Source organism: Apteryx rowi, unplaced genomic scaffold (genome assembly GCF_003343035.1).
Source record: "Apteryx rowi isolate R43461 unplaced genomic scaffold, aptRow1 scaffold_142, whole genome shotgun sequence".
Taxonomy (NCBI): Eukaryota; Metazoa; Chordata; class Aves; order Apterygiformes; family Apterygidae; genus Apteryx; species Apteryx rowi.
Window position 1 is genome coordinate 724,537 of NW_020447664.1, and position 24,933 is coordinate 749,469.

The 24,933-nt window shown below is 38.0% G+C and overlaps 1 protein-coding gene across 4 annotated transcripts in view; it reads right to left on the minus strand.

The window, feature by feature from the left end:
- Positions 1-24,933, minus strand: part of ACAP2 (ArfGAP with coiled-coil, ankyrin repeat and PH domains 2) — a 79,638-nt gene that overhangs the window by 32,229 nt on the left and 22,476 nt on the right. For all 4 annotated transcript variants that reach the window (XM_026058087.1, XM_026058085.1, XM_026058084.1 and 1 more), the window contains 8 exons: positions 24,015-24,072; positions 21,335-21,454; positions 19,849-19,902; positions 14,973-15,031; positions 14,373-14,556; positions 11,335-11,379; positions 10,080-10,175; positions 5,843-5,917 (listed from right to left, as the gene is read on the minus strand). In XM_026058087.1, coding sequence (XP_025913872.1) covers positions 5,843-5,917; positions 10,080-10,175; positions 11,335-11,379; positions 14,373-14,556; positions 14,973-15,031; positions 19,849-19,902; positions 21,335-21,454; positions 24,015-24,072 — 691 coding nt within the window. The remainder of the gene's footprint in view (positions 1-5,842; positions 5,918-10,079; positions 10,176-11,334; positions 11,380-14,372; positions 14,557-14,972; positions 15,032-19,848; positions 19,903-21,334; positions 21,455-24,014; positions 24,073-24,933) is intronic.

A 24,933-nucleotide genomic window follows, 5' to 3' on the forward strand; every position in this document is an offset into this window, starting at 1 on the left:
AGCTAAACAACTTTATCCTATAGTTATTTTAGTTTAGGGAAAAATACATAAATAAATGAAATCCCATCCTAACTGAACATTAAGCAGTCAAAAAGAAGCATAACCAGAACTGAAAGGAAAAAGTAGATAGAGTCTGTACAATTTTTTTTCTCACTGATAAGTCCTCTCAGGGGTAGCATTTTAACAGGTTATGAAAAGACTGAAGAGAAAACGCTATTCTGCCAAACACTAAGGGTGTGAGGCACAGGAAAAAGAGCGATTAAGGTTCAACCAAGGGTTAGTTAATCAAGACAGTGAAGTGGTTATCAATGTCGAAAAGGGCCTTTCATGCCCCCAGGCCAGCAGAGCACCAAATTCCATAAAATGACCTATACTTCCAGCTATTACCAATCTTAATGGATTAAAAATTATGTCCAAAATGTTAGTCTAGACTTTTTCTTCACCAGCAGAAGATCACTGAAAAAATGAAAATTTCAAGAATTATCATATAGTCTATAGACTATCATATAGTCTATGATATAAACTATCATAYATAGTCCTCCGAATAAAGACAGATTACAAATAAAAGCTTCTTAAAAATCCCAAATTCAGACATTTATTATTCAAAATTTCATAACCCTAATATTCTGTTTTCCAATTCAAAACACACTGAACATTAAAGACCTCAAATAAGCACAAACATTCAAACATCAGTGTAGTTTCAACAGTGTTTGACAGCTTTATTACACAGACATTCTCAAAAAGCATCAAGCTGCCTCCAGTTTATCTTATCATGCCATCAAAAAAAAAAAAAGCCCACACCCCTACAAGCAGTCTTCCATATGCTGATCTCACCTTTTTGTCCAAAAAACTGGATAAATGACTAACTTACCAGCTCCCAAACATAATGAAACCTGCTAAAGATTTGCATCCTGCTGCCTCCGTGATGCCTGCAGTCCCTCGTCTACCAAGAGGCAGGCGCACAGGCCCTCGCTCCTGCCGCGCACTCACATTTTCCTCCCGGATCACACAGCTGGTTCACGAACTGCAATTGTGTTTTTCCAGTAAAACTAGATTTAAGCTGCTTTGGAAGACATACAAATATAAACAATCCAAAGTGTCATCTTGCTGTTGTAAAACTGTTATGTTGCTGCTACTCTCAGTCCAAGTTACCTAAAGCAGTCTACCTCATGAAGTGCATATAGTGTTATTTTAAGGGATTTCATGAGATGACTTGCACCCTTATAGGGCAGATTAAGGCACAAGAGTACACGTAAGAAGTTTAATATTTTCCTAGCTATGCAGAGGAGACTACTAATTGAAATTWAAAAAAAAAAGTAAAGCTTCCATATGCTTTATCCAAAAAGCTTCACTGCTAAAGCTGTGGTCAGGGGAAAAAAAGCCCTTTTTTTCAATTGAAAGGGTAACAGCAGAAAAAGAACTAGATAAGCCATGTCTGATTTGATAGTCTATTTTATTTCATAATTGAAGAACAKGGGGAAAGCAGTCACATTATAACTTATTTTTATCTTTGCTCATGGAAAAGTTTAACGGATTATGAAAAATAATCAGGGGGTGGGGAGAAATACATCCATATCTTTCCAGCATCCTGCACAAGAGAATCACATGTTAATAAATCCAGTCACTTCATGTGATTCAGAATTTTACATTCCTTAAGCAAACATACAGTTGGAAAAGCCTGTATTAGCTTAAACAGCATTTGTTTGCTAATTAGTTTAATTTTCTTTGTACTATAGTCCTAGTTGACACCTAGTATTATGAAAGTCACCCTGAAGTGCTACATTACATGTTTGCTCAGTTTTAAAGTAAGGGACATCTATGGTTTCTATTCTGATACTCATTTTTACATGTTTGCCAGCTGCTGGAAAAGAAACATGTAGACGAAGCGGCCTGTGTGGGTCAGATGTACTGTGTGCTCTTCTGCCCTTTTTTAATCCGTAAGTGATAGGAAACACATAGGTAATGGCAAGACAACTTTCATTTCTGCATTTAATACTTATTTAGTGGGTCACAGAATACTTATCTTGACATGTTTCAGTGACTGCATTCGTATAAGAATTTATCAGTTTATCACACACACTGGATTGATTTCATAGTTTGCATGTTTTCTTTCATTTTCCCTACATATAATTTTCTTGGGATCAAAGCAAAAGAATCCTATTTTTCAGCAGCAGAGTTTTAGATTCACTTCCAATATGAAGATTACCAAAAGGTCAAAAGCTTGAATTCAAGCCATGTTACCAGTCCATTACAGTGAGTATCAGCATTCTAACACTGAATTTGTATTTAAAGACATTGGTTTTTCTCTATATTAAAGGAGCAGAATTTTAAAGGTTTTTTAAAAGGTAGTAAATGGGGGAGACTGAGCAAAGAAGCAGGCACATATACAAAAAACAAAAAAGTCCCTCCCAAAAGAATAAACTGAAAAGTTACTGCAGTACTTATCATGAAGAAAAAATTCATTTTGCAACCCTMCCCTCCCCCCCCTTTTTAGGGACTTGCTTCCATTCCCATCTCATAGCACAGGCAAAGTGAAAGAGATGTTTGTCATACTTCAGTTTAAACTCTCTTGAGGAAAAGCTCCAAATGACAACAACAAACCCACAACAAGAAACAAGGTTTACAGTCCAAGACAAAGTGCAAGAAGTCAAGAGAGTTACTAAACACAGAAGTCATTTGAAATATTGGCACAGCTTTAGTTTCTGTGACAGGAATTAGTTTGCATTACTTCCCAATAGCAGTTCTGGTTTACGCCTGCTCCATGGCTGTGGTAGCATCTGGTTTCCTATCAGCTCATTCAGTCAAGATGTCACAGTTTTCAAATCATTCTCACTCCAGCTGTTTCCTGAACAGTTGTTTAGAGGCAGATTTTTTTTTCTCCATTTTTTTGCATGAAAGAGGTGTTTGAATACAATAAAAACTTTACTTCAAATAAAATGAAAATGTTTTTTCCTGTATCATTTCCCTGTGTTTAGAACTATTAGCTATGTCACCAAACCAACAAAAACCATTACGCTGTTGACAGGTCTAACTGATTTTTAAGTTATTTCATAATTCAGCCCATTACTACAATAATGGGCTGCAGGAAATCGCTCAGGAGACGAGAGTTATAAACAGTCTTCCATGATTCTGACAACACTGTTACACCATCCTTTTGATATGCATCCTTCCCAACAAAAAATACACTGTAGATCTTCCTAGGTTAATCCATAGTATGTGTTGCTCCAGAGTAATGAGTAAAAATTCCTATTTTACAAATCATTTCTTGCAGAGTAGCTAAGGCAATAGAGCACAGCCAAAAGTTAAAACAAAAACCAGACATCAGCTCTCTTAAGAGAAATCAAACTATACTGTGAGCCAAGCTCTTCCAGGACTCCTACATCAGCCTCTCCGACAACAGCCAAATTAAAGGAGATGCTGATGGTAAAGAAAAAGAAGTCCGATGAGTTATTTAATCAGTGCAATTATTCCACGTGAATACGCACACATATGCGAACACAGGTAGAGGAGTAGTACAGAGGTGATAGCTGTGTGCACATGCGCACTTATATCTATAAATTTCAGAACAGGGACTGCTCTTTAGCTACACAATGAGGAAAAGAAAAGGCATCATTCCAAGGCATCAGACTAAAACTTCTAAGTATATTATTAGGCACACACATACTTCATTGAATATACAACTCAAGAAGCAGAAATTTTAGTAATTGTAAGAGATGGAAAAATTTGGCACTGGAAGATTTGGGAACATGTGCCTAAGGAGGAGCATAGTACAAAGCAGTATGAGAGGACACAAGAAGAATAGAATAGAAAACCAGATTGCCATCCTGGTGAGGTTGACCAGATGATGAACAACACTAAGGAACAAGATCCAAGGTCTAAGCCAGTTGAAGATTATGAAGTACTAATGAACTGGAAACATACTTGGGCACGAAAGCTGCGAAAAGCATGGAGGTGCCGTCAAAAACTGACAACATGACTTGAATGAGAAACCAGGAAAATAACCTTAGGAGGCATAGCTAAGAAGAGGACTTTCCGCTAAAGCATGTCTTCTTCCAAAGGCTAGACATGAATCTAGGCATTATCATCACAAAAATACATGTACGATTTGACTAATAAGGGCAGGAGACATCCCAAACATGTTTGACCTGAAACACAGAACCTGAGGACAATATACAACACCATCTGAAAGTCCCGATTTTATTTTGGAGGCAGCGTAAAGTTATCATTCAATTAAAATAAGATTATRAATTGGTCCATTTGTTCTTTGTTTGTATTAGAAACAATAAAAAGTGTTTATATATACACAGACATAGTTGATCAAGTTTCAAGTTTTACTAGAGTTTCAATAACTGCTGATATTATTAGAAATAGTTTACCTGCAAAGCAGCCTTAAGCAGCATTAAAGAGAAAAACAAAACAAAAAAAATAACAAATGTAAACACCAATGGCAACAGCAATGACCATAAATCATGGTAACAAGTTATTATCTCTATGGCCAATTAGAGATGCATTGCCCATGACCTGCATCTTTCACCAAGCACTACTTTTCTCCAACAGCAGCCCACAACTACTACCCAACTCTAAAACTGAACCTATCTGGGCTCAGTTAGACTAAACTTGAACATACAAATTTAATTTTTTAATTCTTTTTCCCCATACCCCCTTCTTTATCTATAGTTATCTTCTATCTGCCTCCATGTGCAGCACAACAGCACTGCCCTGAAGCCAACTGTCATGTCTGCCCAATTACACTGTTAAGGGGCTCCTAATACTTCCCACCAACTACTGGAGAGATGAAATGAGAAAAATATCTGGCAACCAACAGCAGCAGCCAGAAGTGTTACCTTTTTCCACTAAAATAAATATTGATTCCTATTAAAGTTACCTAAATCATTCTATTCTTAGCATGTTCTCACTACTGAATTTTTTATTTATTCATCAGATTTCATCTACATTAAAGTTTTTTTTTTTGAATTTGTGACACCTGAACAGATCACACAAAAATGTATTTGAATGAGAGTAAGAAGTGTTGCATTACCTTTAAACTGGTATCTAATCACTTTCAAAATTACCTGAAGTATTAGCTCACTATCGGAGAGTTCAGTGGAAATATTTTTAACTTCTAGCATTATACCTGCAAAATCAATACTGATCTAGAGCTTCTGAAACATCCAAGCAACAGAAGTCATCCCCCTCCCACCAACAATCTGAAGTATCTACATTTTTCCCCAGCCAAAAAGAAAAAAAAAAAAGAAAAAGAAATTACTGCACATACAAATCTGCCCAAAACAGCAATTTAATGTTATCACTGAGCTTTCACATTTGCATACAATTGAACATTACACATTAGACAGTCTTTACAGGAGTTTACTTTTGCTCTTTACACGCAATAGCAGCTGCCACTTTCTACATCAAAGCACCATACTCATATTTGGCATAGTCTAGGAAGAAAGTAATACATATACCTGTAGGACYGTGCAGTGTATATACCTCTTCTACAGATATAGAGGAGGAAATTATGACAGCTTTTACAGCTACACTGAATCCAAGATGTCATTGAAATTAGAGTTCTAATCAAATGCTTAGATGTCCCAGCATTCAAATAAATTCTGCCGTTCTACTTATTAGATCCAGTTTTGACAGAAACACAATATTTTGTTCCGTAACACAAAAGGACTATCTGCAATCCAACCCTATGGTTAATGATCTGTAAGGCTATTTCTCTGCACTTTAAAGATACTATCCCTTGCAGTTCTAATGCAGAGATGCACTGTTGAAGAGAGATGCCAAAAAGATATATGCAAAGGCGTGTGCACTCTATGTTTTACATTCTCTCAAGTACCTTTTGTTGAATAGTGGAGTGTTTTTGCTCCATATCTCTCTTCTCCTTTGCAGCATCTACAGCCAACTGATCCAGCTGTAAAGAGAAACAGAAAATTGGATCTTTAGATTTCAAGAGAAATTTGGCTCTGTAGATTTCATAATGCTGACAGAAAGAACACATTATGTCTAGACATTGCATGACTTTTGCTTTATTTGCATTCTAAAAATCACCTCTGTGATCACAAAGCTTTTACCTTTAATAACCACTGACGCCTCGTTTAAAGCACTGCACTACCATCCTGAATTAACCTCTACGGAAGGTGTACATTTCTTGTAAGCCTTAGGAGAAACGTTTCAAAGAACAGCATGGTGCCAAGCATATGCGACTGGTATACCGCATTGGTGTTCAGCCTCCGAAGAGAATGACTCATGCTTTAGCTGCTCTTGCTGGCTGACTGGCCTATGCAGCAGCACTGGCTTTAGCAGCAAAAACTAGAAAGAGTAGATGCTAGTGATTTTTTCCTCCTTGGAGCAGGGAATTGCCCCAGTTAGGCTTTTATATTGATAATTCCCAAGAGCTCACTAGCAGTACTTGAGCAAGATTCTTAGAATCTCAGACAGAACCATTCAAACTATTTCTAGTTTCAGAAATACACCACACTGATTTTGCAAAAAAAGAAGAGACTGTCACAACTGAGATTTGATTAAATTACACATCCTTAAGTCGTCCGTGACAATAAAGTGAACACTACCAAACACTTGCTACAAACATGTCTAAAACAATACTATTTTTTTTTTCCCCTTGTGAGAGGGAACAGGGAGGGTAAAATATTCATGACATCCTGTAACAGAGTAAATTTTTTTGTACAGACTTTGATGTAAGAACATGTCTAAACAAGAAAYAGCAAAGTGGAGGAACAGAAGCTGCCTGAAAGACCAACTAGTTTGGTAGTTATGTGACAAGGTATGCTAGAAAAGCCGGTGAATTCTTCCCTTATCCAAACTGTAATACACAACTCCCATTAACCCCAGTCCTGGCACCTTGCTGAGTAATAATGCAGATGCAGCAGAGATGATTACTTGACTGAGCATAGGGGTACAGCCCACAGCTTTACACCTGTGGGGCAGACCTTGCTCTACTCCAGAGCTAGAACTGGGAGGCTATAAACAGTGCGTGACTCCAGTTTTCCAGCGTCAGTCAGTCATGTGGCAAAGGGCACAGCATGACTAATAGAATCCCCCATTTACACACAAAAAGGAGAGCCTCCACCCACTCTCCTGACCACAAGTGAGAAGCTCTGCCAACTCTGGTCATTTTCCCCAATGTCACATTTTCCCTATTTGCAATGATGCCAATGAGAGAAAACAGGGACAATAAGTAGCTATTACGCTGTTGCGTTGGACAGACCAACAATTAAGGAATTATCAGATAGTTGGGACATCTGGATCCAATTCCATGCTCTACTTATTTTGCTAAGTCTCCTCACTCTGTTTTGTTTTCTGGCTCAAACAACTACATTATCATATTCAGGTCTTACAGGTATTTTGTGAGCATGTACATGTGAAAGACTGAAATGTCCAGACATCATACATGCAGAACCACATGAAGTCAGAAGGATACAAGATCCTCTAAAACAGAGATTGGTCTGTCACGGTGCTCAAAGATTGTTTTGCTTCAAGAACCCCGAGAATCCCATTGCTTTACAACTAAGAGGAGAACTGGCCCTAGGGCTGTGCAAGAAGTTCTAGGAATCAAGGTTCTCACTGAACCAACCTCAGATTCAGAAACCTAGACGTGGCCTCCAAGATTTTCCCCTCCTCCTACCCTGCTAGATGCAACAGAAGGCCATATTCAGATTAGGGCCATCAGCTCTATCTTAGCATAAAGGTGTTTAAGGATGTATTTACCGCTAATAGACATAAGTACAATAGTACATATACATGTACAATAGTACAACAGACATAAGTATTCTTCAAAAATGAGATTTATTTTTCAAAATATTGCATCTAGTGGTAAATGTGTTTTACATACACTTGGCATTCTATAAGTAGTATTCTATACGCAACTAAATTGGACTAAAACATGTGGCTTTTTGAATCTTCATTGCAGAATGAAAATTCAAGTAGGTTTTGTTTCTAAGTAATACCACATTTCATGTGAAAGTGCAAATCCCAAAATCTTCATGCAAAAGCAGATTTTACACTTGTGTGCCATTAAAGATTCCCCTACAGTGCATGATTCGATTCATGAGTAATCCTAAACAAACCTGTGACACCCAGAAGGTGAAACTGCTCAAACCTATTCCATCATGTAAACCAGACAGTAATTTGAAAGTGCAGAACAAAAGACTTAAAGATTATATAGTCATACCACTTAAAGCTACTTCAATTTTAAATACTTCAGGTGCTATYAAACTTTGTATTTAAGGTCATATACAAATCAGTTTAGTTGGGAATGAAAATTCACTTGCCAACAGAAAGGATCTGACAGTATTTTCAGAAAGAAAAACTAATAAAACCCTGTCTATTTTGTTATGTCAAGACACATCTTCTCTCTGACTTTTAAAGGCAGAAACTTGAATCAATACAAATTGTAAAACTGTTAACTTTTCATGAGATATTTACAAGTCTGCTTCTCCAGTGAAAAATATCCATTACTTAAATGCTAAAAGCAAAACATGGGAAAATAATTCAGCCAGTTGCACAACTTCAGGGTCTTCACTCTAAGTTTGCTCCATTTGCAATATGTTTTAAACATTCTCAGCTTCGGATTTTCTACATTTAACTCCTTTGGTTGCTATGATACCAGCAGCAAACTGAAAATGTTACACAACACTCCTTTACAGATCAAGCAAAAGGATGACCAGCCATTCAAAAATAACATTATGTTCCTAACTCAAGTCTCACTGAAATGGAAACATTAAAGCCCAGCTGGCAGCATACAACACGACTAATTACACAGTTTCAGTCTTCCTTTCCCACTACCTCTCCTAAATAGAAAGTAAAGAACACATATTCCATATCATTGAAACACTACAGTTCAACAATTATAAACGGAAGGATGTGGAAAAAAATAAAAGAAGCAACATCAACAAAGGAAAGGGTCATGTGAACCTAAGCGCTACTACTGCACAAACCACTGGGGGCTCGAGGTGCACAGGTACCTCCCTCCTTGAAAACAACGGCAGCTCATGTGCATTTGCACACAAACACATGCACGCACTTCCCTGACTTGTGTCTCCACAAGTATTTATGAAGACACACTGTGAACCAGATTAGGGAACTAACTGAGCAGAAAAATAACCGACAAAATCAGATGTCTAAGTAGGTATTTTCTACAGTTCCCCAGCTGTTTCACTGCACAGCCACACAAACAGCGTGAGGAGCACAGGTGACAGCAGCACAGCAGCAGGAACGAGCAGCCAGGGGCAGGAACTGTTTAAAATCAGCCCCAAATAAACAATGTAATTTCACAGACGTGGAGATGCATCTCTGAGATGAATACAAATACACATTTGCTGTCACCTATTTGCTTCTGTATACAGATGGACATTTAGGATTTGTGAGTGGTGGCTTTGTTTAGTAGCTTAGGTGGGGAAGTGGGAAGAGCAAAGGGTTTGGTGTCAGTGCAGCCGTTCCAAATCCTTGGATAGAGGCAAAAAAATTTTATACAAGAATTTCTGGGCCCATTCAACTTCTGAGGAAAACAAGTCAAGCTACACTGCTTTAAATCTTTTTTCCTGCACCACAGACAAATCTTCAGTTGCATACCACATGCTCTTAATTCGTTTTGTACACCTATTTTCCATATTTCTTAAGTGCACTTGGCTGTGGTCAGTCTAACCTTTTCATGAGCCTCTCAGAGGACCCAAAAGTTACAATCTGCGTTCTTAAGCTTGAAAAGGAAAACTGGGCAAGAGGGGTTCAATATACAACATTAGTTTTGCACTACTTATCAAAAATGAAACTTCAGTTTTATTGTCTCACTTTAAGCTGCTCACACTAATTTTAGCTCTGGCACACTGCATAATTTATATAGTATACAACATTTTTAAAAGAACTGGCAACTTTTAATTTACAGCAGTTTTAAATCAAAACATTTAAAATGTATTTTTATGCTTCGCCTCTATCTTTGTCGCACTGTAGAGTTCCCTCTTTTGTCAAGTAAGTCTACAGTGTACCTGATATGTACACACACATCAAGTTTTCTTTCATTCCAGTGTATGTTTATGAGCTTATAAAATAACTTTTGTTACCTGTGCACCAAGATCTTTCATGTAGGGCTCAAGCTCCCTGAAGAGATCATAGCCTTGATGGAAAAAAGCCAGATGAGCATACATAAATGATAGCATCTAGAAGGAAGAAAAAAAAAAAAAGCATTCATATAAAAGTTTAAATATTTATCAGATATCACATAAGTATCTCCATTCACATGCACAAACTTAAAAAAAAAAGTACAGGGTAAGATTGCTTATTTATTTATCCTCGCAATTTTATTTATCCTTGCAATTTTACATCAATTCCTTGTACAGCTTCCAGTGGCATAAATAAGTATACAAGTTTAAGGCAGCAAAAAGCAGAGTCAAAAATCTCAAATCTCAACTCTGAATTAGTTAATAGGATTAACCCTATCAACTGAAATAAAATTTTATTAAGGGAAAAAAATGGCTTCTAATTCATATTATCCAAAACTTATTAACTCCTGTTTAAGTAGGACACACAAAATAGAGAGAGGGTACAGAATTCATTTACTAATGATCCAAAACCATGACCTCTGTGAACACAGTAAAGACATAAGAATTGACAGTCTTAAAAAACAAAACATGTTGGGATGATACAGAGCACAAAGGTAAACAGCTGTGAAGCTGTGATCCAAAGTTTTCACTATTTAAAGGAATTAAGGAAGCAGAACTAGCCCTTTTAAAGAAAGGCACCATTTAATTTGGCAGTCTCTATATCAGTAAACCTTTTATAGAGATGATATGAAGGAGCAGAAAGAAGAATATGATCAGAAGAAAACAAGCATGAAGCTGTAACTGTATATTAATTCAACACATACAGCTAAAAGCATACTGCATATTAGCTGACTCTAAGCTATTTCTATAAAATAAGAATGCCATTTTTGAAGAAAGGACTGAATCCATCTTAGAAATAGATTGTAAGAAGCGCTCATTGTTTATAAATGAATATAGCAGTCCCAAAGAAAAGACTCTTTGGTGAACAGAGTCTTCAGTTTTAATCACAAAGCACATACCAAAGAGGCAACGGCAATGAAAGCCTCAGCAAAGCATTCACATTCGAACCAAAAGGATTGCCAAAAACAGTTTAGTATATATGCCGAGTTATCGTAAATGCCAAGGTGACCATCAGCAAGGTGCCAGCTGTACCGGTAATGTTATGATGGAGAAAAGGTCAAATTCATTTTGCATACACTGCTTTGCAGTCACATTTTTAAATTTTGTTTCAGATTTAATAAAATATTGTCTATATAGAAATTAAAATATACCTTACCGATTTTAAGATTTCTGATCTCCTTTTAGACTGAAGAACATTGATCTAGAAAAAAAAGCAAGCAACTTATTTTATTCACTTAGCAGATTTTCCCTCACAGAAGTAAACTGCGAATTACTTCCAAATAAGCATATCAAAGCTTAAAACACCAGAAGGACATAACTCAGTATCTGACTACAAAAAGCGTTTTTACAATAGTACAAAACGCATGCTAAATTTGTCATCAAGATAAGTGACTCATTTCAGAGAAAAAGCTTGCAAAGGTTTAATTTCACAATGACAGTCACGAAGTTTTATAATAGAGGGGAAAACAATTAAGATATGACATGTCATCCAGAAGTAACATAATACACCTAGGTACCAAGTTTTCTTGCTTGCCATCTTCAAGAGACCAAATTCAATGCTTATTTCAAATATCCTTTTTTGACCATCTGAGCCAACCCAGCCCCCCAGCTTCTCCTTAAAGGAGCTGCAGTCAGCACCCTGCCTCCTCCCCCTAGGAAAGGAGATAAGACTATGTTATATATGGTCCCCCCCGAGGTTGATACTGTCTAAAAAGTCCCAGAACTGGGATACAGCCCCAGCCATAAAATGAACAAGATCACAGTATCTTCAATGAGTAACATTTCGCATATACTTGCTCTTTAAAGCTGGCTGAGGTCACTGACCCTAGAACATGAAGCCTTTCACATTAAATAGAAAAAGGAACATACCTGATTTTGCACATTCACCTAATTCTTCTATGCTACTTTCACTATCATCCTCCTATCTCTAGTCTGTAATTTAAAGCTGCCATCCAGAACTAGAGCTTTTACTTAAAAGCCCCATTTAACAGAAACTCCCATAACTCCAGAATTTAATACCTCTGTGTCTGCTTAAAGATTCCAGCAAATGAAAACTTACTGAAACTATAATCAAAACCAGATTGTACTTCTCTATCTAAATAGTCAGTATCTTGGAAAACCTTCTGTAACAAAAATAATTAAGACTTCTTCATATAGACCAAACACTCAGCTTGTGAGGAAAAAAAAACAAAGGGAAAGCAAAGGTATTGAAATACAGTTTAAAGCCAATGTAGCTACAAAGAGGCTACAGTTGTGAAGTCACTTCTCCAGCAGAAGGGAGTCACCTAAGTAAAAGGGTCACAACAGCTTCATTTTTAACCTGTATTAAGTTAAGCAGCATTGAAGCTTTTTCTTTGTCACTATTAACAAACCTTTATTAGAGCAGTTGTTAACATTTTAAAACATACAAATTCCCGACAGCAAGAAAGCGGCAGTTCAATAAATACCCAAACTGGCCTGCAGCAGCGATGTCCAACCTTTCCTCCCCCCCTCACTGTCACGATTTTCCCACCCTTGTCTAAGCAGGGCTCCAAGACCCCGCTCGGCACCCCCAGGGCTGCGGGAACAACGAGCAGCGGCATGCAGGGCCCGGGGCACCCGCAGGGCCCGGGGCACCCGCAGGGCAGCAGCGGCCCCAGCTTCCTGCCAGCGCAGGCTCTGCCGCTGCCGCCGCCGGCCAGCCCCACGGAGCAGCCCAGCGCTGGCTTTGCGGGGCGCAATGCAGCACTGAGCACTAACGATGGGGGCACGAAGAGCAAAAATGGTCCCTGGCGGAGTAATGAAAGCCAAGGGTATTCCACTAGCTCAGGTGAGAGGCGCTAGCTTCAGATTTCAACCAAGTCCGTCTCCAGTGCGCCACTCCAACCCGCTCGGTTTCGAAATTTAACCATGAGCAGAGAATTCGGAGGAAAGGAAACAGTGCACTAGGTCAAATCCAGCCTCTTGCTACCACGCTCATGCAAATCACATCATGCCTTTAAGCAGCTGGCGCGCTGCGACTAGCTCCCTGCAAGCTACAAACAGGGAAAAGTCACATGCTGCAACCATCTGCTCTCTCCAAACTTCAGCTGGGATTGTAGGAGTGGGCACCATAGCGTTCGGCTGTGTAGCACGACAGATCCCCAATTAGGCCCGTGGAAACACTGTTAGTACAAATAATGAAGTGGTACATAAGTCACATGACTTTTCAAACAGAGAAATAAAATTTGTGCTTAGTGCTTACAAGACAAAATGCAGTGTTGACCACTGACCACAGCTTCTGCATGCATGCCTTGGCTGACCAGAGCTGTGAGAGCTCTAGGATGGGTTTTGCAAATTCCATTTTATTTTGCAAGTAATGCATGCCATTTAAAGAACAGTTATGTTAACTAAGCTTCAGATAACCTACTGGACTGTCACAATCAAGATAAGAATTTCTCATATCAGAATGATATACTTCTAAAGGGCTGTTTTGTGTTTGTATGAACATAGGAGAACCCTAGACATGTTAAACAATAGGAGGTGCAGGAACCGCCYGAGTCACAGGTAACTACCGCAAGACAGGATTATGCAACCATGAAACACATGCATTAGAAGAGTCCACAGAAAATTTCACAGGCTTCAGAATAGTAGGACACAAAACACCTCCCAACATCCTATAGCAGTTCTGCATTATAAAGCAAAACCGTAACTACATGCCATGGGAGAATTCAATTACAGGTCCAAACTCCCAGCTTCCTAGACTAGGATATTTGTTAAACAAAACACAAATCAGAAAACTGAAATTGTAGTAGTGGTCAGCATCCAAGTATTCAGGTTCTTTGTAATTGCTAGGCTAGGTTACAGTTTATTTCAAATATAAATGAATTACAGCATAGCCAACACAAAATACACATTTAAATGTGCATTAGATGAATTTATTTTGAAGAAACAGTATTAGTAGTATTTAAATTGAAAATTAATCTGTGCTATTGCAGAAAAAGCACAGAATAGCATAGCATTAAGCAATAAGGATGCATCAAGTAAATTAACTGCTCAGATTTCATTTAAAAAAAACAACCCACAAACACACCACCTGCAGACTTAAAAACTATTTCTTATACATTGGTAATTTCCACAGCTTCTGAGAACCTTACAGCAAGAACTTCTGAAAGACTTGTCTCTAATTATACGTAACAGACAGTTTTGAAAGATAACTTTTATTGCTGCACTTACCTGAAGAACGTAATCCAGAGCTATGTGCCGAAAACATTTCCGTGTTGCAGTCAAAATATTGGTCGCCTCCTCTACCTCGTGCTGCTTATTTCTTTGCACTTGGGCGTTTTTTACTAGGGCATTCTCTTTTTCTTCACTAACTTTCTCAAACTGTTTCTTTGCATCTTTAAATTTCCTAATATCTCTAAAGACAATAAAAAAATGGATGACAAATGAATTCCAAAGTGTAGGAGAAAAAGATGTATTGAACAGAACACTCTTATGACTGTTATAGCTAGCTTCATTGCTTTTTCTTTAATAAACGTTCAGATCAAATGCAAATCACAAGAAGCAGGATTTTAAACTTGGACAGTTTTTTAAACTTGGACAAAGACAACATGCAATTTAAGATCAATAACATATACTGTTTTAGTTTTAGCATGTCTTCAGCTGAATCTAAAGCCTCCCTGGTGTGAGGTGATTTTTGACAAGGCTTTAATACACACCTTTCAGTTTATGGGTGGTGATTTTCAAAAACGTTTCACCAACCCACTCAGGAATTAGATTTTCTTTAATTCAATTTTACCAGTAATTTTCCATTACAAGTGAAAAATAACTTACTCTTTAACAAAACTCTGAAGTTGTGCTTTAATTGATCTTTGGGTTTGGTCAAACAGGATCTGAAAAAAAAGCATTAATATTTAGTTCAATAACTTGGTGTTATTCATAGCTTTCCATTTTCAACATATGCATAGATAGTAATTAGGAGCCGCTAAATGCTTTACGTCTTCCTAAATCTTTCCCTCACCTTTTTGAAAGCTCTTGACCTCACACAGTAGTTTCTGAATTTATTCTGTGTGTCGGACTGAATACTTTTTTCACATTATATGCCACTTCTGGGATTAAAAACATCTTGCTTGAAAAATCTTTGCCAGAAATCCACTGTGCAGCAAAACAAAAAACAGAACACACAGAGAACTAAGAGTAGCCTTGGACTAAAACCAGGCTGGAAATCTTGCTCCATGTTCACATAGATACGCATACAAGAAAGCATGAAGTAGAAAAATGAGGAAAGCATGATAACTGTTATTTTTGGCATAGGATCAAGTAAAATAACTTTTATCTGAGTTCCCCTGAGATAGAGGCAGCACTCTCCACAACAGTGTATTTTGAGAAATAGGGCAACATTCTTCCAGCTCTACTAAGTCACTTGAGAAAGTCCTTTGCAGAACACCTTTGAAAAAGATAGGTTTGCACCAGCGTGCTGAAACCGATGTTGTTGCAGGTCTATTTCCAGCAACACACTCGGCACAGTAAGGGCTCAAGACTCTCGACACATCACAAAGTCACAAAAAAGTAGCCTGGACCCTCCTTCACCAAAGTAATTCTGAACTGAGCGAGTGATGTTGGAGAGAGTCATGTTCTAGCCTGTTCCATTGACCCCTGGAACTAAGTTCAAGTGCAGCACTATCTGACATCGCAAATTATTTGCACAGCTTCATTAGTAGAACCTAACATTAACCTGTATTATCCCTCAATTACAGGTCTTGTCTTCCAAACATGACTGGCTGTCTCTGTTTAGGTGATAAGTTGAACTACATGATTGATGGTACGATCTGGATATATGCCAATTAAGGTTTAATGGAAGATCAGGAAACTAATTTAAATACTTAAGTGCCAAGAAGATTTGCTTTTTGGTTCATAGGTCAAAACCATAGCAACTTGAGGTACAGTTCTTGTAAACATACATATGCTTATTATGCAGGATTAGAAGAGAACTATTACTAAACCAATGCTTCTCTAGTATCAAAATACACAATCCTTCTAAGTGCATCATTTTGCAGAAGACTAGCTAGAGCATGGTAAAAACTACATATAACTTATATGGGAAGACAAGAAATATGGAAACAACCCAAATTGAATACCTTGCACTGGTCTTCTCTTAAACACTGTAGTTGTAAGGAAAGACAAGAGTTCCTGGTATCCAGTTCTCTCATCCAGATAATATGACATGCCTTCTTTCATAGTTCATGTTTACTATGATGATCATTAAACAGTTAAGAACACTACTCTTCAAACAACCTTGAAGAAGTGATTTTGAATTTTAAGTAACTGAAGTTTTGTTTAATTCATATGACCTTTCACAGCTTAATCAACAACTAATCAAAGACAAATGAAACTGTAGAAGGAACATGCCCACGATTTCATACATAAAGCTATAGGCTGAAATTAATGAAGTAATATACATGAACAATTAGTACCACCTCCCTTACTTAAATTCATAACAAAAATCCACTGTGTCAAACTGCTACAAAGAACGGTTGCTTTTTTTTGTAAGATTTAAAGTGTTCTAAGCCGTGCTTATTTCTACTTTTTCTTACAAGATGGGGTGAGGGAGGCAGGAAAGGGGAATAATCATCCATATAACAATTTTCCTCAAGCTTTGCTAAGTTTCCAAGGCCAAAGCATACCCAATTGTTAAACAACTTCCATTTTCTCTTACATACCCAGAAATTCTAACAGGCAAATGAAACTACACATTCCTTAAGCTTTACATCTGTCCCCCGAGGCTCTTTTCTACACCTCCCAGTCTGTCTTATTGAAATGAAAGGCATGACCTCCACCACAAAAAAAAAAAAAAGAGAGAGAAATGAAAGAATATAAAGTAGTAGTTGGCCCAAATGAACAGAATCTCCTCCAAAAGGTGAAGATCCAAGTGGTACATAACCTTACGGAGAAAGCAAGTCAACAACTCCGTTTCAGCTCTGACAACACACCTTCTTTAGACAGGTAACTCTGTTGTCTGCCTCAGTCTCGCTATTCACAAAACGTGAGAGCAAAAAAGCACACAGTGCCACGTATTGACAGCAAAACCCTTACCAGCTTAGTGTTTCTCTTTTCTAGAAACACTGAAGAGAGGACAGCATGACTGAGTTTAAGTCCCCAGTTACCAGTGGAACTATATCTCCATCCAGTCTCCATCTTTGGAGGCTTTTAAGACCAAAGTAGATAAAGGCCTGAGCAACCAGCCCTGACTTCAGAGCCAACCCTGTTTATGTCAGGCAGTTGGGCCAAACATCTCCTGAGGCCCCTTCCAACCTGAATTATCCTATATCTAACAGTAACACATGGAAGATCGCCAAGACACCATTTGCATTCCCACTTTGGAAAACCAGAAAAAACAGATGACTAGAATAGATAAAGAAAACACTTGACAAGGTGGAAATCATGCTGAGACTACTCCCACTACTGACATTTAAGCTTGCCAGTGCCTGAGGAGCGCACCAATCAAGATCCAAAACAGAAAGAGCATAACCATATGGGAACCCTACAGATTCGTGGACACCTAGAAATGTAAGCCTTGCAATTCTACTCTGAGTAAAGAGGAAAAAAACTGCTAGGTAGAAAAATACCTAGATACATTTTTCCTAAAAGGACAGAAGAACTGTGCAGACCATGATCTGACCAGATTTATAACCTTCCCAGCACATTACCCTTAAAACCCTTCAAGGTAAGTCTGAGAAAGGTGCTATTTGCTATAAGCTGTAAAAGCTACTCCCTCATTGCTGAGCCAGTATAGATATTCTATTCATGTGGTTCCTAACCTTCTTTTTGCAGTCGTCTCATTTGATGAAAAATTGACAATAATCCAGGTCTCAATGGAGGTGCCATCTCCTACCCCTTCCCTCTTCCATCCGGACTATGCCTGCCTTCTCCTTCTGTTTTCCCCTCCAGCTTCTCCCCACTGGCTCTCCTGTCAACATGGTCAACAACAGAGCTAGTAGATCCTGCTGGACTAAGCAGACTGACAGAAAGCAACATGGGGCTAGAGCATAAGCCTGACAGAGCTCAACAGTAGAGCCCCATACCATGCCTCGCTGCTTATAACATCTGCGCCTTTCAGCAAGTGCCACCATTTTACTCAATAAGCTCGAGTATGCTAAGGAAGTGGAAACAAAACAAAACAAAAATAAAATAAAACCCCCAAAACACAAGCTGGACAGAACTCAGGAGACCAATCCTCTCTACTTCAATCGGCAAATAAATTTTATTTTCATATGCCTTACTGTTTGCTTTCTGCCTTCAAACTGCCTCATTTGGCCCGTGCCACATTTCTGCCAAAGCACTGCAAGCCACAATTGTGTAAAACAGAAATACACTAACAGCAAGAACATAACACCTAGGTCAGGCACTTCAGAAGGACTATACCATACAGCAAAGAAAACAGGTAATAAAGTAACCAGCAACAGCATGATAAGTGTAATACAGAGGGCCTGAAAAGCCAGCGATGGCCAAATGGATTCACCTGCTCTATCCAATCTACAGAAATTGCCAACACAAAAATAATGCTCTCTCCCACTACTAAAGCTGGCTACTGCTTTGAATATTTACACTCACTTCTCCTTGCCATCAATATCAAAGTATCATTGCCCACCTACTGACCCCTTCATAATCTTCATTATATTCATCTTTGCACTTCAACCCTATTCAACAGCATCAACACACTGACTTTCATATAAACCTTTTCTAAAAGCATGCATTTTCAAAAGAAAAAAAAGCCATGTGAGACAATTTTAGGAAGCTAAGTTGATGCTAATAAACATTTCAACTGAAGCATTTTGAACAGCATTCTCTGTCTCATTACATTTTAAACTCCTACTGGTACAAAAACCTAGATGCCCTGCATCTGTAAGAGTCCAGCATATCTTCAGCACTTCAGAGAAGCTTCAGTTCCTTTCCAGCAAAGGACTAGAAAAATGAAAAAAAGAGCAGCAGAGGCCAAGGGAAGAGGAGGGGAATAAAAGAGAGAATATATTCTTTGGGCTTTCAGGATACAAGACTGAACACTTTAGTCAGAAGAGAGGGGAAAGAGAAAGAAAAAAAAAAAAAAAAGAGCACCAAAACAAAAAGACCCCACAGTTTTCAACCCATGCATAAATTTGAGCTTCCAGAGGAAGTCTGACATGGTTAGGACTCGACCCTACCATTTTCTTATTTCTCTACACTTGTCTGCATCTGTTATACTTCTGAAAAAGAAAACCATAAAAAAAAAAAAAAAAGGTGCTTCATTTTGTGCATTACAAAGGAGGGGGAAAAAAAAAGCAGAACATACGGAAAAAGGTAAACAGTATTTCAATCCAGTAAAGAAATATGCTCATAGATCACTGCTGCCCAATTTGATTTAAAAAAAAAAAAAGTGAAAATCCAGAATTTACTGTGTCCTACAGTACAGCACTGGATTTCAGCAGGGCTTACAAATTCTAAACACAAAAATAAGTAAAAAAAGTCTTCAGAAAAGAGATATTTATAGATATTTCTATAAACAAAATATAAATAAAATATTTACAAGTATAAATTAAGAAGTATTTAATACCACTTAAAGTGTGCCCTTTTGAGTAATATCAACATGAAAAACTTCAGTATTATTCTTTTATCAAACATAACTTGTGAGATGACATAAGCTACAGAGTCCTGTCTTAGCTAAAAAAATACTTACATTGTGATAATTGATCATTTCCTGTAAGGTATCAGAAAACTTTGTCAAGCTAGTCTGCAAAGAAAGAAAAACAAAATTGTTTTGAGTTAAACCTTAAAGTACAGGGCACAAAAGCAATGCTTCAGAGGCTTACAGCTTTTCAGTAAAGAACTTGGAATTGATTCTTAGCATGATTATTAAATCTAGAACTACACTAAATCCATTATCCATTATACTAGAAGGAGAATATGGGAATAATATCAACTTAAGCTATTACTAAAACAACAAGCAACAGAAATAGGTTATTGCTACCCTACCTATATATAAAGGACCAAACTGAAGCAAAGCAGGAAAAATTCAACCCAAGTTCACTAAATTATTATTTCACATGACTTAAAAACACTAACTTATACTATTTAGTATTTATTAATATTTAATACCATAACTCCAGTTATCGTGATAACTGCTGCCTCACAGCTGAAACGCTTAGTAACATCAGAATGAATCTGTTGAATCTCTACAATGTCTCAATTAAAAACATTTATGAAATAACAATCCCTAATATATTTGGATAATTACTTATCTGACACTTAAGTGTAACAAAAACCTGCTTGGAATCAAATAACTTTGTATCTGGTTACAAATTAAACTTGGCTAACTTTTATAAGGGAATTTGTCACAGCACTATGTTTTTAGCCAGTACRTTTCCAAACAATGACCATTTCTGCCACATGCAAACACCACATTAAATTTCACAAAGATACATTTTTCAACCAGTTTGGGAAGATGTATACCTGCAATAGATGTTCTATTACATAACATGCATTAAACATGCATGACATACACAATTATAACATATCTGCATATTTATTAAATACAATTTCATACCTCAATTCAAATTATCATACATATCAAATACTGAGTTTGATCACACAAAAATAGTAATTTTACAAAAATCACAGAAAACAAAGTGTGGGCTTTGCATAATTAGCTATTCCAGCTTAGCCTAATGACATCAACCTGATGTATACTGCCATCAAAGTGGGCTCAGTACAGTTAAAATTTAGATTTCTGTACACCAGGAGAGGGCTAGATCCCTCGGATGCCATCCAGTTGCATTTGCAATGGTACATTCCCAAAGCTCGGAGAACAGGCTCCTAGGTTATTGTGATTGGAAMCCTTTTATTTAGCAAAGTACACAGGGGCACCTGTACACAGCATCACCTTGACTTTCCCCAACCATCCCAAGATGACAATGCCTGTCCCAAGACATTTTCTGGCCTTTGGAAAACTCTTGCAATTGCAAATTACAGCCTTGACCTACATGACAGTTGTTTGCAGTGCATGACGGTCCAAAACGCTCACTGTTAAGATGTATACCAAAGAAAAATAGAGCAAAAAGAACAAATAAGAGTACAAACATCTTCAACTACTTCTCTTGGTGAGTGCTACATTTCATCCTTTTCATTTGTGCTTTTCTTTTTGTTTTCACTCTTCAAGAACATACCTCAACCAACACATCTTTACTTGAATATTGTGCAAGGTCTCGAATTCCATTCATGAACTGCTTGTTGGCTGTACAGAAAGCTTTCCCAGTATCAATCATTGCAATACAAAGCTTCACCAGCTAAAAAAATAAAGAGGGGAAAAAAAATTACAATAAAAAGTTTTATGTCCTTTTACCCATCATATACACATGAAACATACTGAGCCTAGCTAAGTCTTAAGAAACAAGTGATTTCAAAAGTTAGGTTCTGGCCAACAAATGGAACCCCACGTTCTATGAAGAGCTTTCTACTGCATGGTAGTGCAGTATGCCATTGATAACACATTAAGAATTAACTACTCTTTTTATAAAAGCATATTGATCTTTTATTGCTAACTGAGATCTTGCACACATTGCAAAAGAGAGAAGGCTAGACAAGGGTAAAAAAGCAATCTTTCATCATCGACTGAAACATGACTAGTTAGGACCCAACCAAATCAGAAATGTTTTGTGTTCTTCCTAGCCAAAAGAGGAAAAATAATTGCTTCATCTTGGGACAGTCATAATAAAGGCACAGGAAAGCCAGAGGCTATCTGCACAACRCACAGCTGAAAGAAAAGATGTTTACACCCCAGAAGGCCCAGTAAATCAAATCCTCACTCAGGCAGACTCCAGCCCTTTCTCCGATGGGTTTCCATCCCTACCGCTCCCAGCTTAAGGCAGCACTTTCACTACCATAGTACTGGATAGCCTGGTATGGAGGCCTTCAGTATCCTTCTGGATCTTCTCCACTTTGTGGTCCATTTATACTCCGAGTTATTAATGAAAGAAAGAATGACTAGTGTGATGACTAAGATGCTCTCTTGAGTGAAGGCATATTATAGTTCAATTCCCTGACTGAACCTTTATCATTGAAGGATTTTTTCCAAGAACACATTGGACAAATGTTGGTCAAGAACGATGTAGCAGTACCTGAATCTTTGGTGGGGCAAGGAAAGCAGCTGACTGGCCTTCCTCCATTATCTGCCTGAAAATTTTTTATGATGACTCATGTTTATGGTTCATGATCCTGATCCCAGTGTCCCTTCTTCCAGGGTGAAAAAAATCCATACAGTTTAGCCCAAAATCACATACCATTTTGGGACAATTAAAAAAACCCAAAAACCTAGGTTTTGTATGAATCACCTAGGAAAAAAAAAATTGCCATCCAAGTCTACACAAATTACCCTCTGGCCATAGTGACTTCTGCTCACACACAAGAAGCTTGGCTTTAGATCCCAGTGTTATACTACATCATTTATAGTCCATATTTCAAATAAACTGTTTAAATTGGTATCTTGTAAACTTGCTCTCTTGCCAGGAGGTCTTTTTGTTTGTACTAGGACATTGTCTCGCGATAAAACAGTAATAGGACAATTAAAGATTTTATATGGTATCATAGGCTGTACTTGGCAGTGGATTCTTGCAACAGGCTGGGGGTAGGGAGGACAAGGCCCTGAAAAATGCCCTTAAGAAGTCTGGGAGGTCTTTTCCCCAAAAATGACTTTTAGATTGGTGGGGAAAACAAACAAACTTCCAAGACAGATATGCAGATCCTTGAAGCACTCACATTGGTTCATCTACCAAAGCAGACTCATCACACTGACAGTTATGATACACATTGTTACCGCAGGATTCACCAAAATTCACACTAAGTTTCAAAATGAAATATCTTAAATGTATTTTGACAAAGCAAACAGTCACGCTATTAACTACAAAACCTGGAACTACTGTTACAAGAAATAAAGGAGGGAAAAAGAAAAGAAAAACTTTCAGACTTAAAACTATACATTGAAATTCTGTTTTACTCATCTCAAGATCTTTCTGCAGCCACCTCTCAGCTGCAGGAACAAAGGTTAAAATTCAAAATGCTTCTAAGGAGGTCAGGGGATGACATATGCCTATGACATTAAAACACAGGCAAAAAAACTAACTTTAGAAACTTTCCATAAAAYGTAGAGATAGGAAAGGAGACTTTTTACAGATGTAAAACAAAAACAACACACACAGAAAACACCAAGAGAAAAAAAGAAAAGCCTCCAAATACTACTGGTTAGGAAACAAACGAGCAGATTGCAAGGAACTGAAAAGATGCTATGTATAATCTATCTTCCCATCTATACACAAAGCATAGCAAGAAGCAGGATGAATTTTACAGTAGTTAAATCTTCCAGACTGAAGTAAAGGATATCTATACCTATCATGCTGGGATCGTGCCTGCAGACTACCAAAGCCAGAAAGCATTAAAGTCAAGTCTTTAAATCAATGTGCTCATGCAGAATGCATTTCTCATAAACCATAAGCTCTCAGGGCAGCAATAGCCAGCCCCTGGCTCTTAACTCGCATGCAAGCTTAATTAGTTCGCATGTGGCTCCCATCGTGGGACGAGTCACGTGGCTGCAAAGGGGCCATGCTGGCAGGGGGGATTGCACAAGGCAAACCCTCAGCTGCGGGAGAAAGCGAGCTCATGCTGGCTGCTGCTGCTGCTGTTACTCAAGCTTGTCTCCAGGGCCCGACTACGTGCTCAGCCCAAATCCATCCTGTCTGCAACAGCAGAACACTGGGGCAGCCACTGCCATTTCCCATTGGTGAACTTTAAACAAAGCTAAACAATATCTTTTTCTGTTTTTCAGAGCAGATATCATTGCATTAAGAAGTTTACCTTGTCAAGTTTCAGTTCCAGCTCCGTCACATCTCCTTCTACTTCTTCTAAAGCAGCCCTGTATTGTTAAAAAAGAAAGTTTTCCTGTAAGTTTTTATACAAAATACTCTTGAACTTGGGGCTGGGGGAAGAAGATATATATTTAATCCATTTATTTCCATCTCAGTTTCACTTAATTTCAACTATAAAACACCAGATTTTAGAGGACCAGGAAGACTGCCTGCTAGACACCTGACTGTCAAAACCAACCAACCAACCCACCCCACAAACCTGGCTGGTACATTAAATAGCTTAGCAATCAGGACTTCAGATGAAATTTTATTATACCTTAATGTGTTTCACATTAGTTATATGATGATAGTAATGGAAACATATTTCAATAATGTATATGTTTGAAGGTATTAAAGGAAAGAGGAATTGCATCTGAGTGAAATTTTACAATTCTTCCAGTGATGCTTAGAGCTCAAACAGTCCTCTCCTCCCTCTCCCTACAATCCTACAGTTGTTTAATAACAAACTTGCAATAAAATTATGAAAAATATAGCATTTGCCGTGAGTCAACTGACTTAGCAATAGAGCCAAGCACGCACGAGAGCGAGCTGAGAAAGGAAGACACTTGACAAGGTTCATGAACATGGTTTGATCAGGCTATGGCCTTGAGGACTTGAATGTACTAGTTTCTGGCAACGAATGCTGCACTACAAAAAAAAGCCTATTTTACTGAGATTGCGATCTGACATTATAAAGAGGCCRGTAGGAACAGTGGTTTTCCCATCCTTTGCCCCCATCACCAGGGCACCTCATCTTTTCAGCTATTCCAGCATAACTGCTCATGGAGCCAGACTGCTCACCAGAAGTGCTCTGCTTTAAAGGGAAAAAAAAGAAGGGGGGAGAAAAAGAAGGGGGGAGAAAAAGAAGG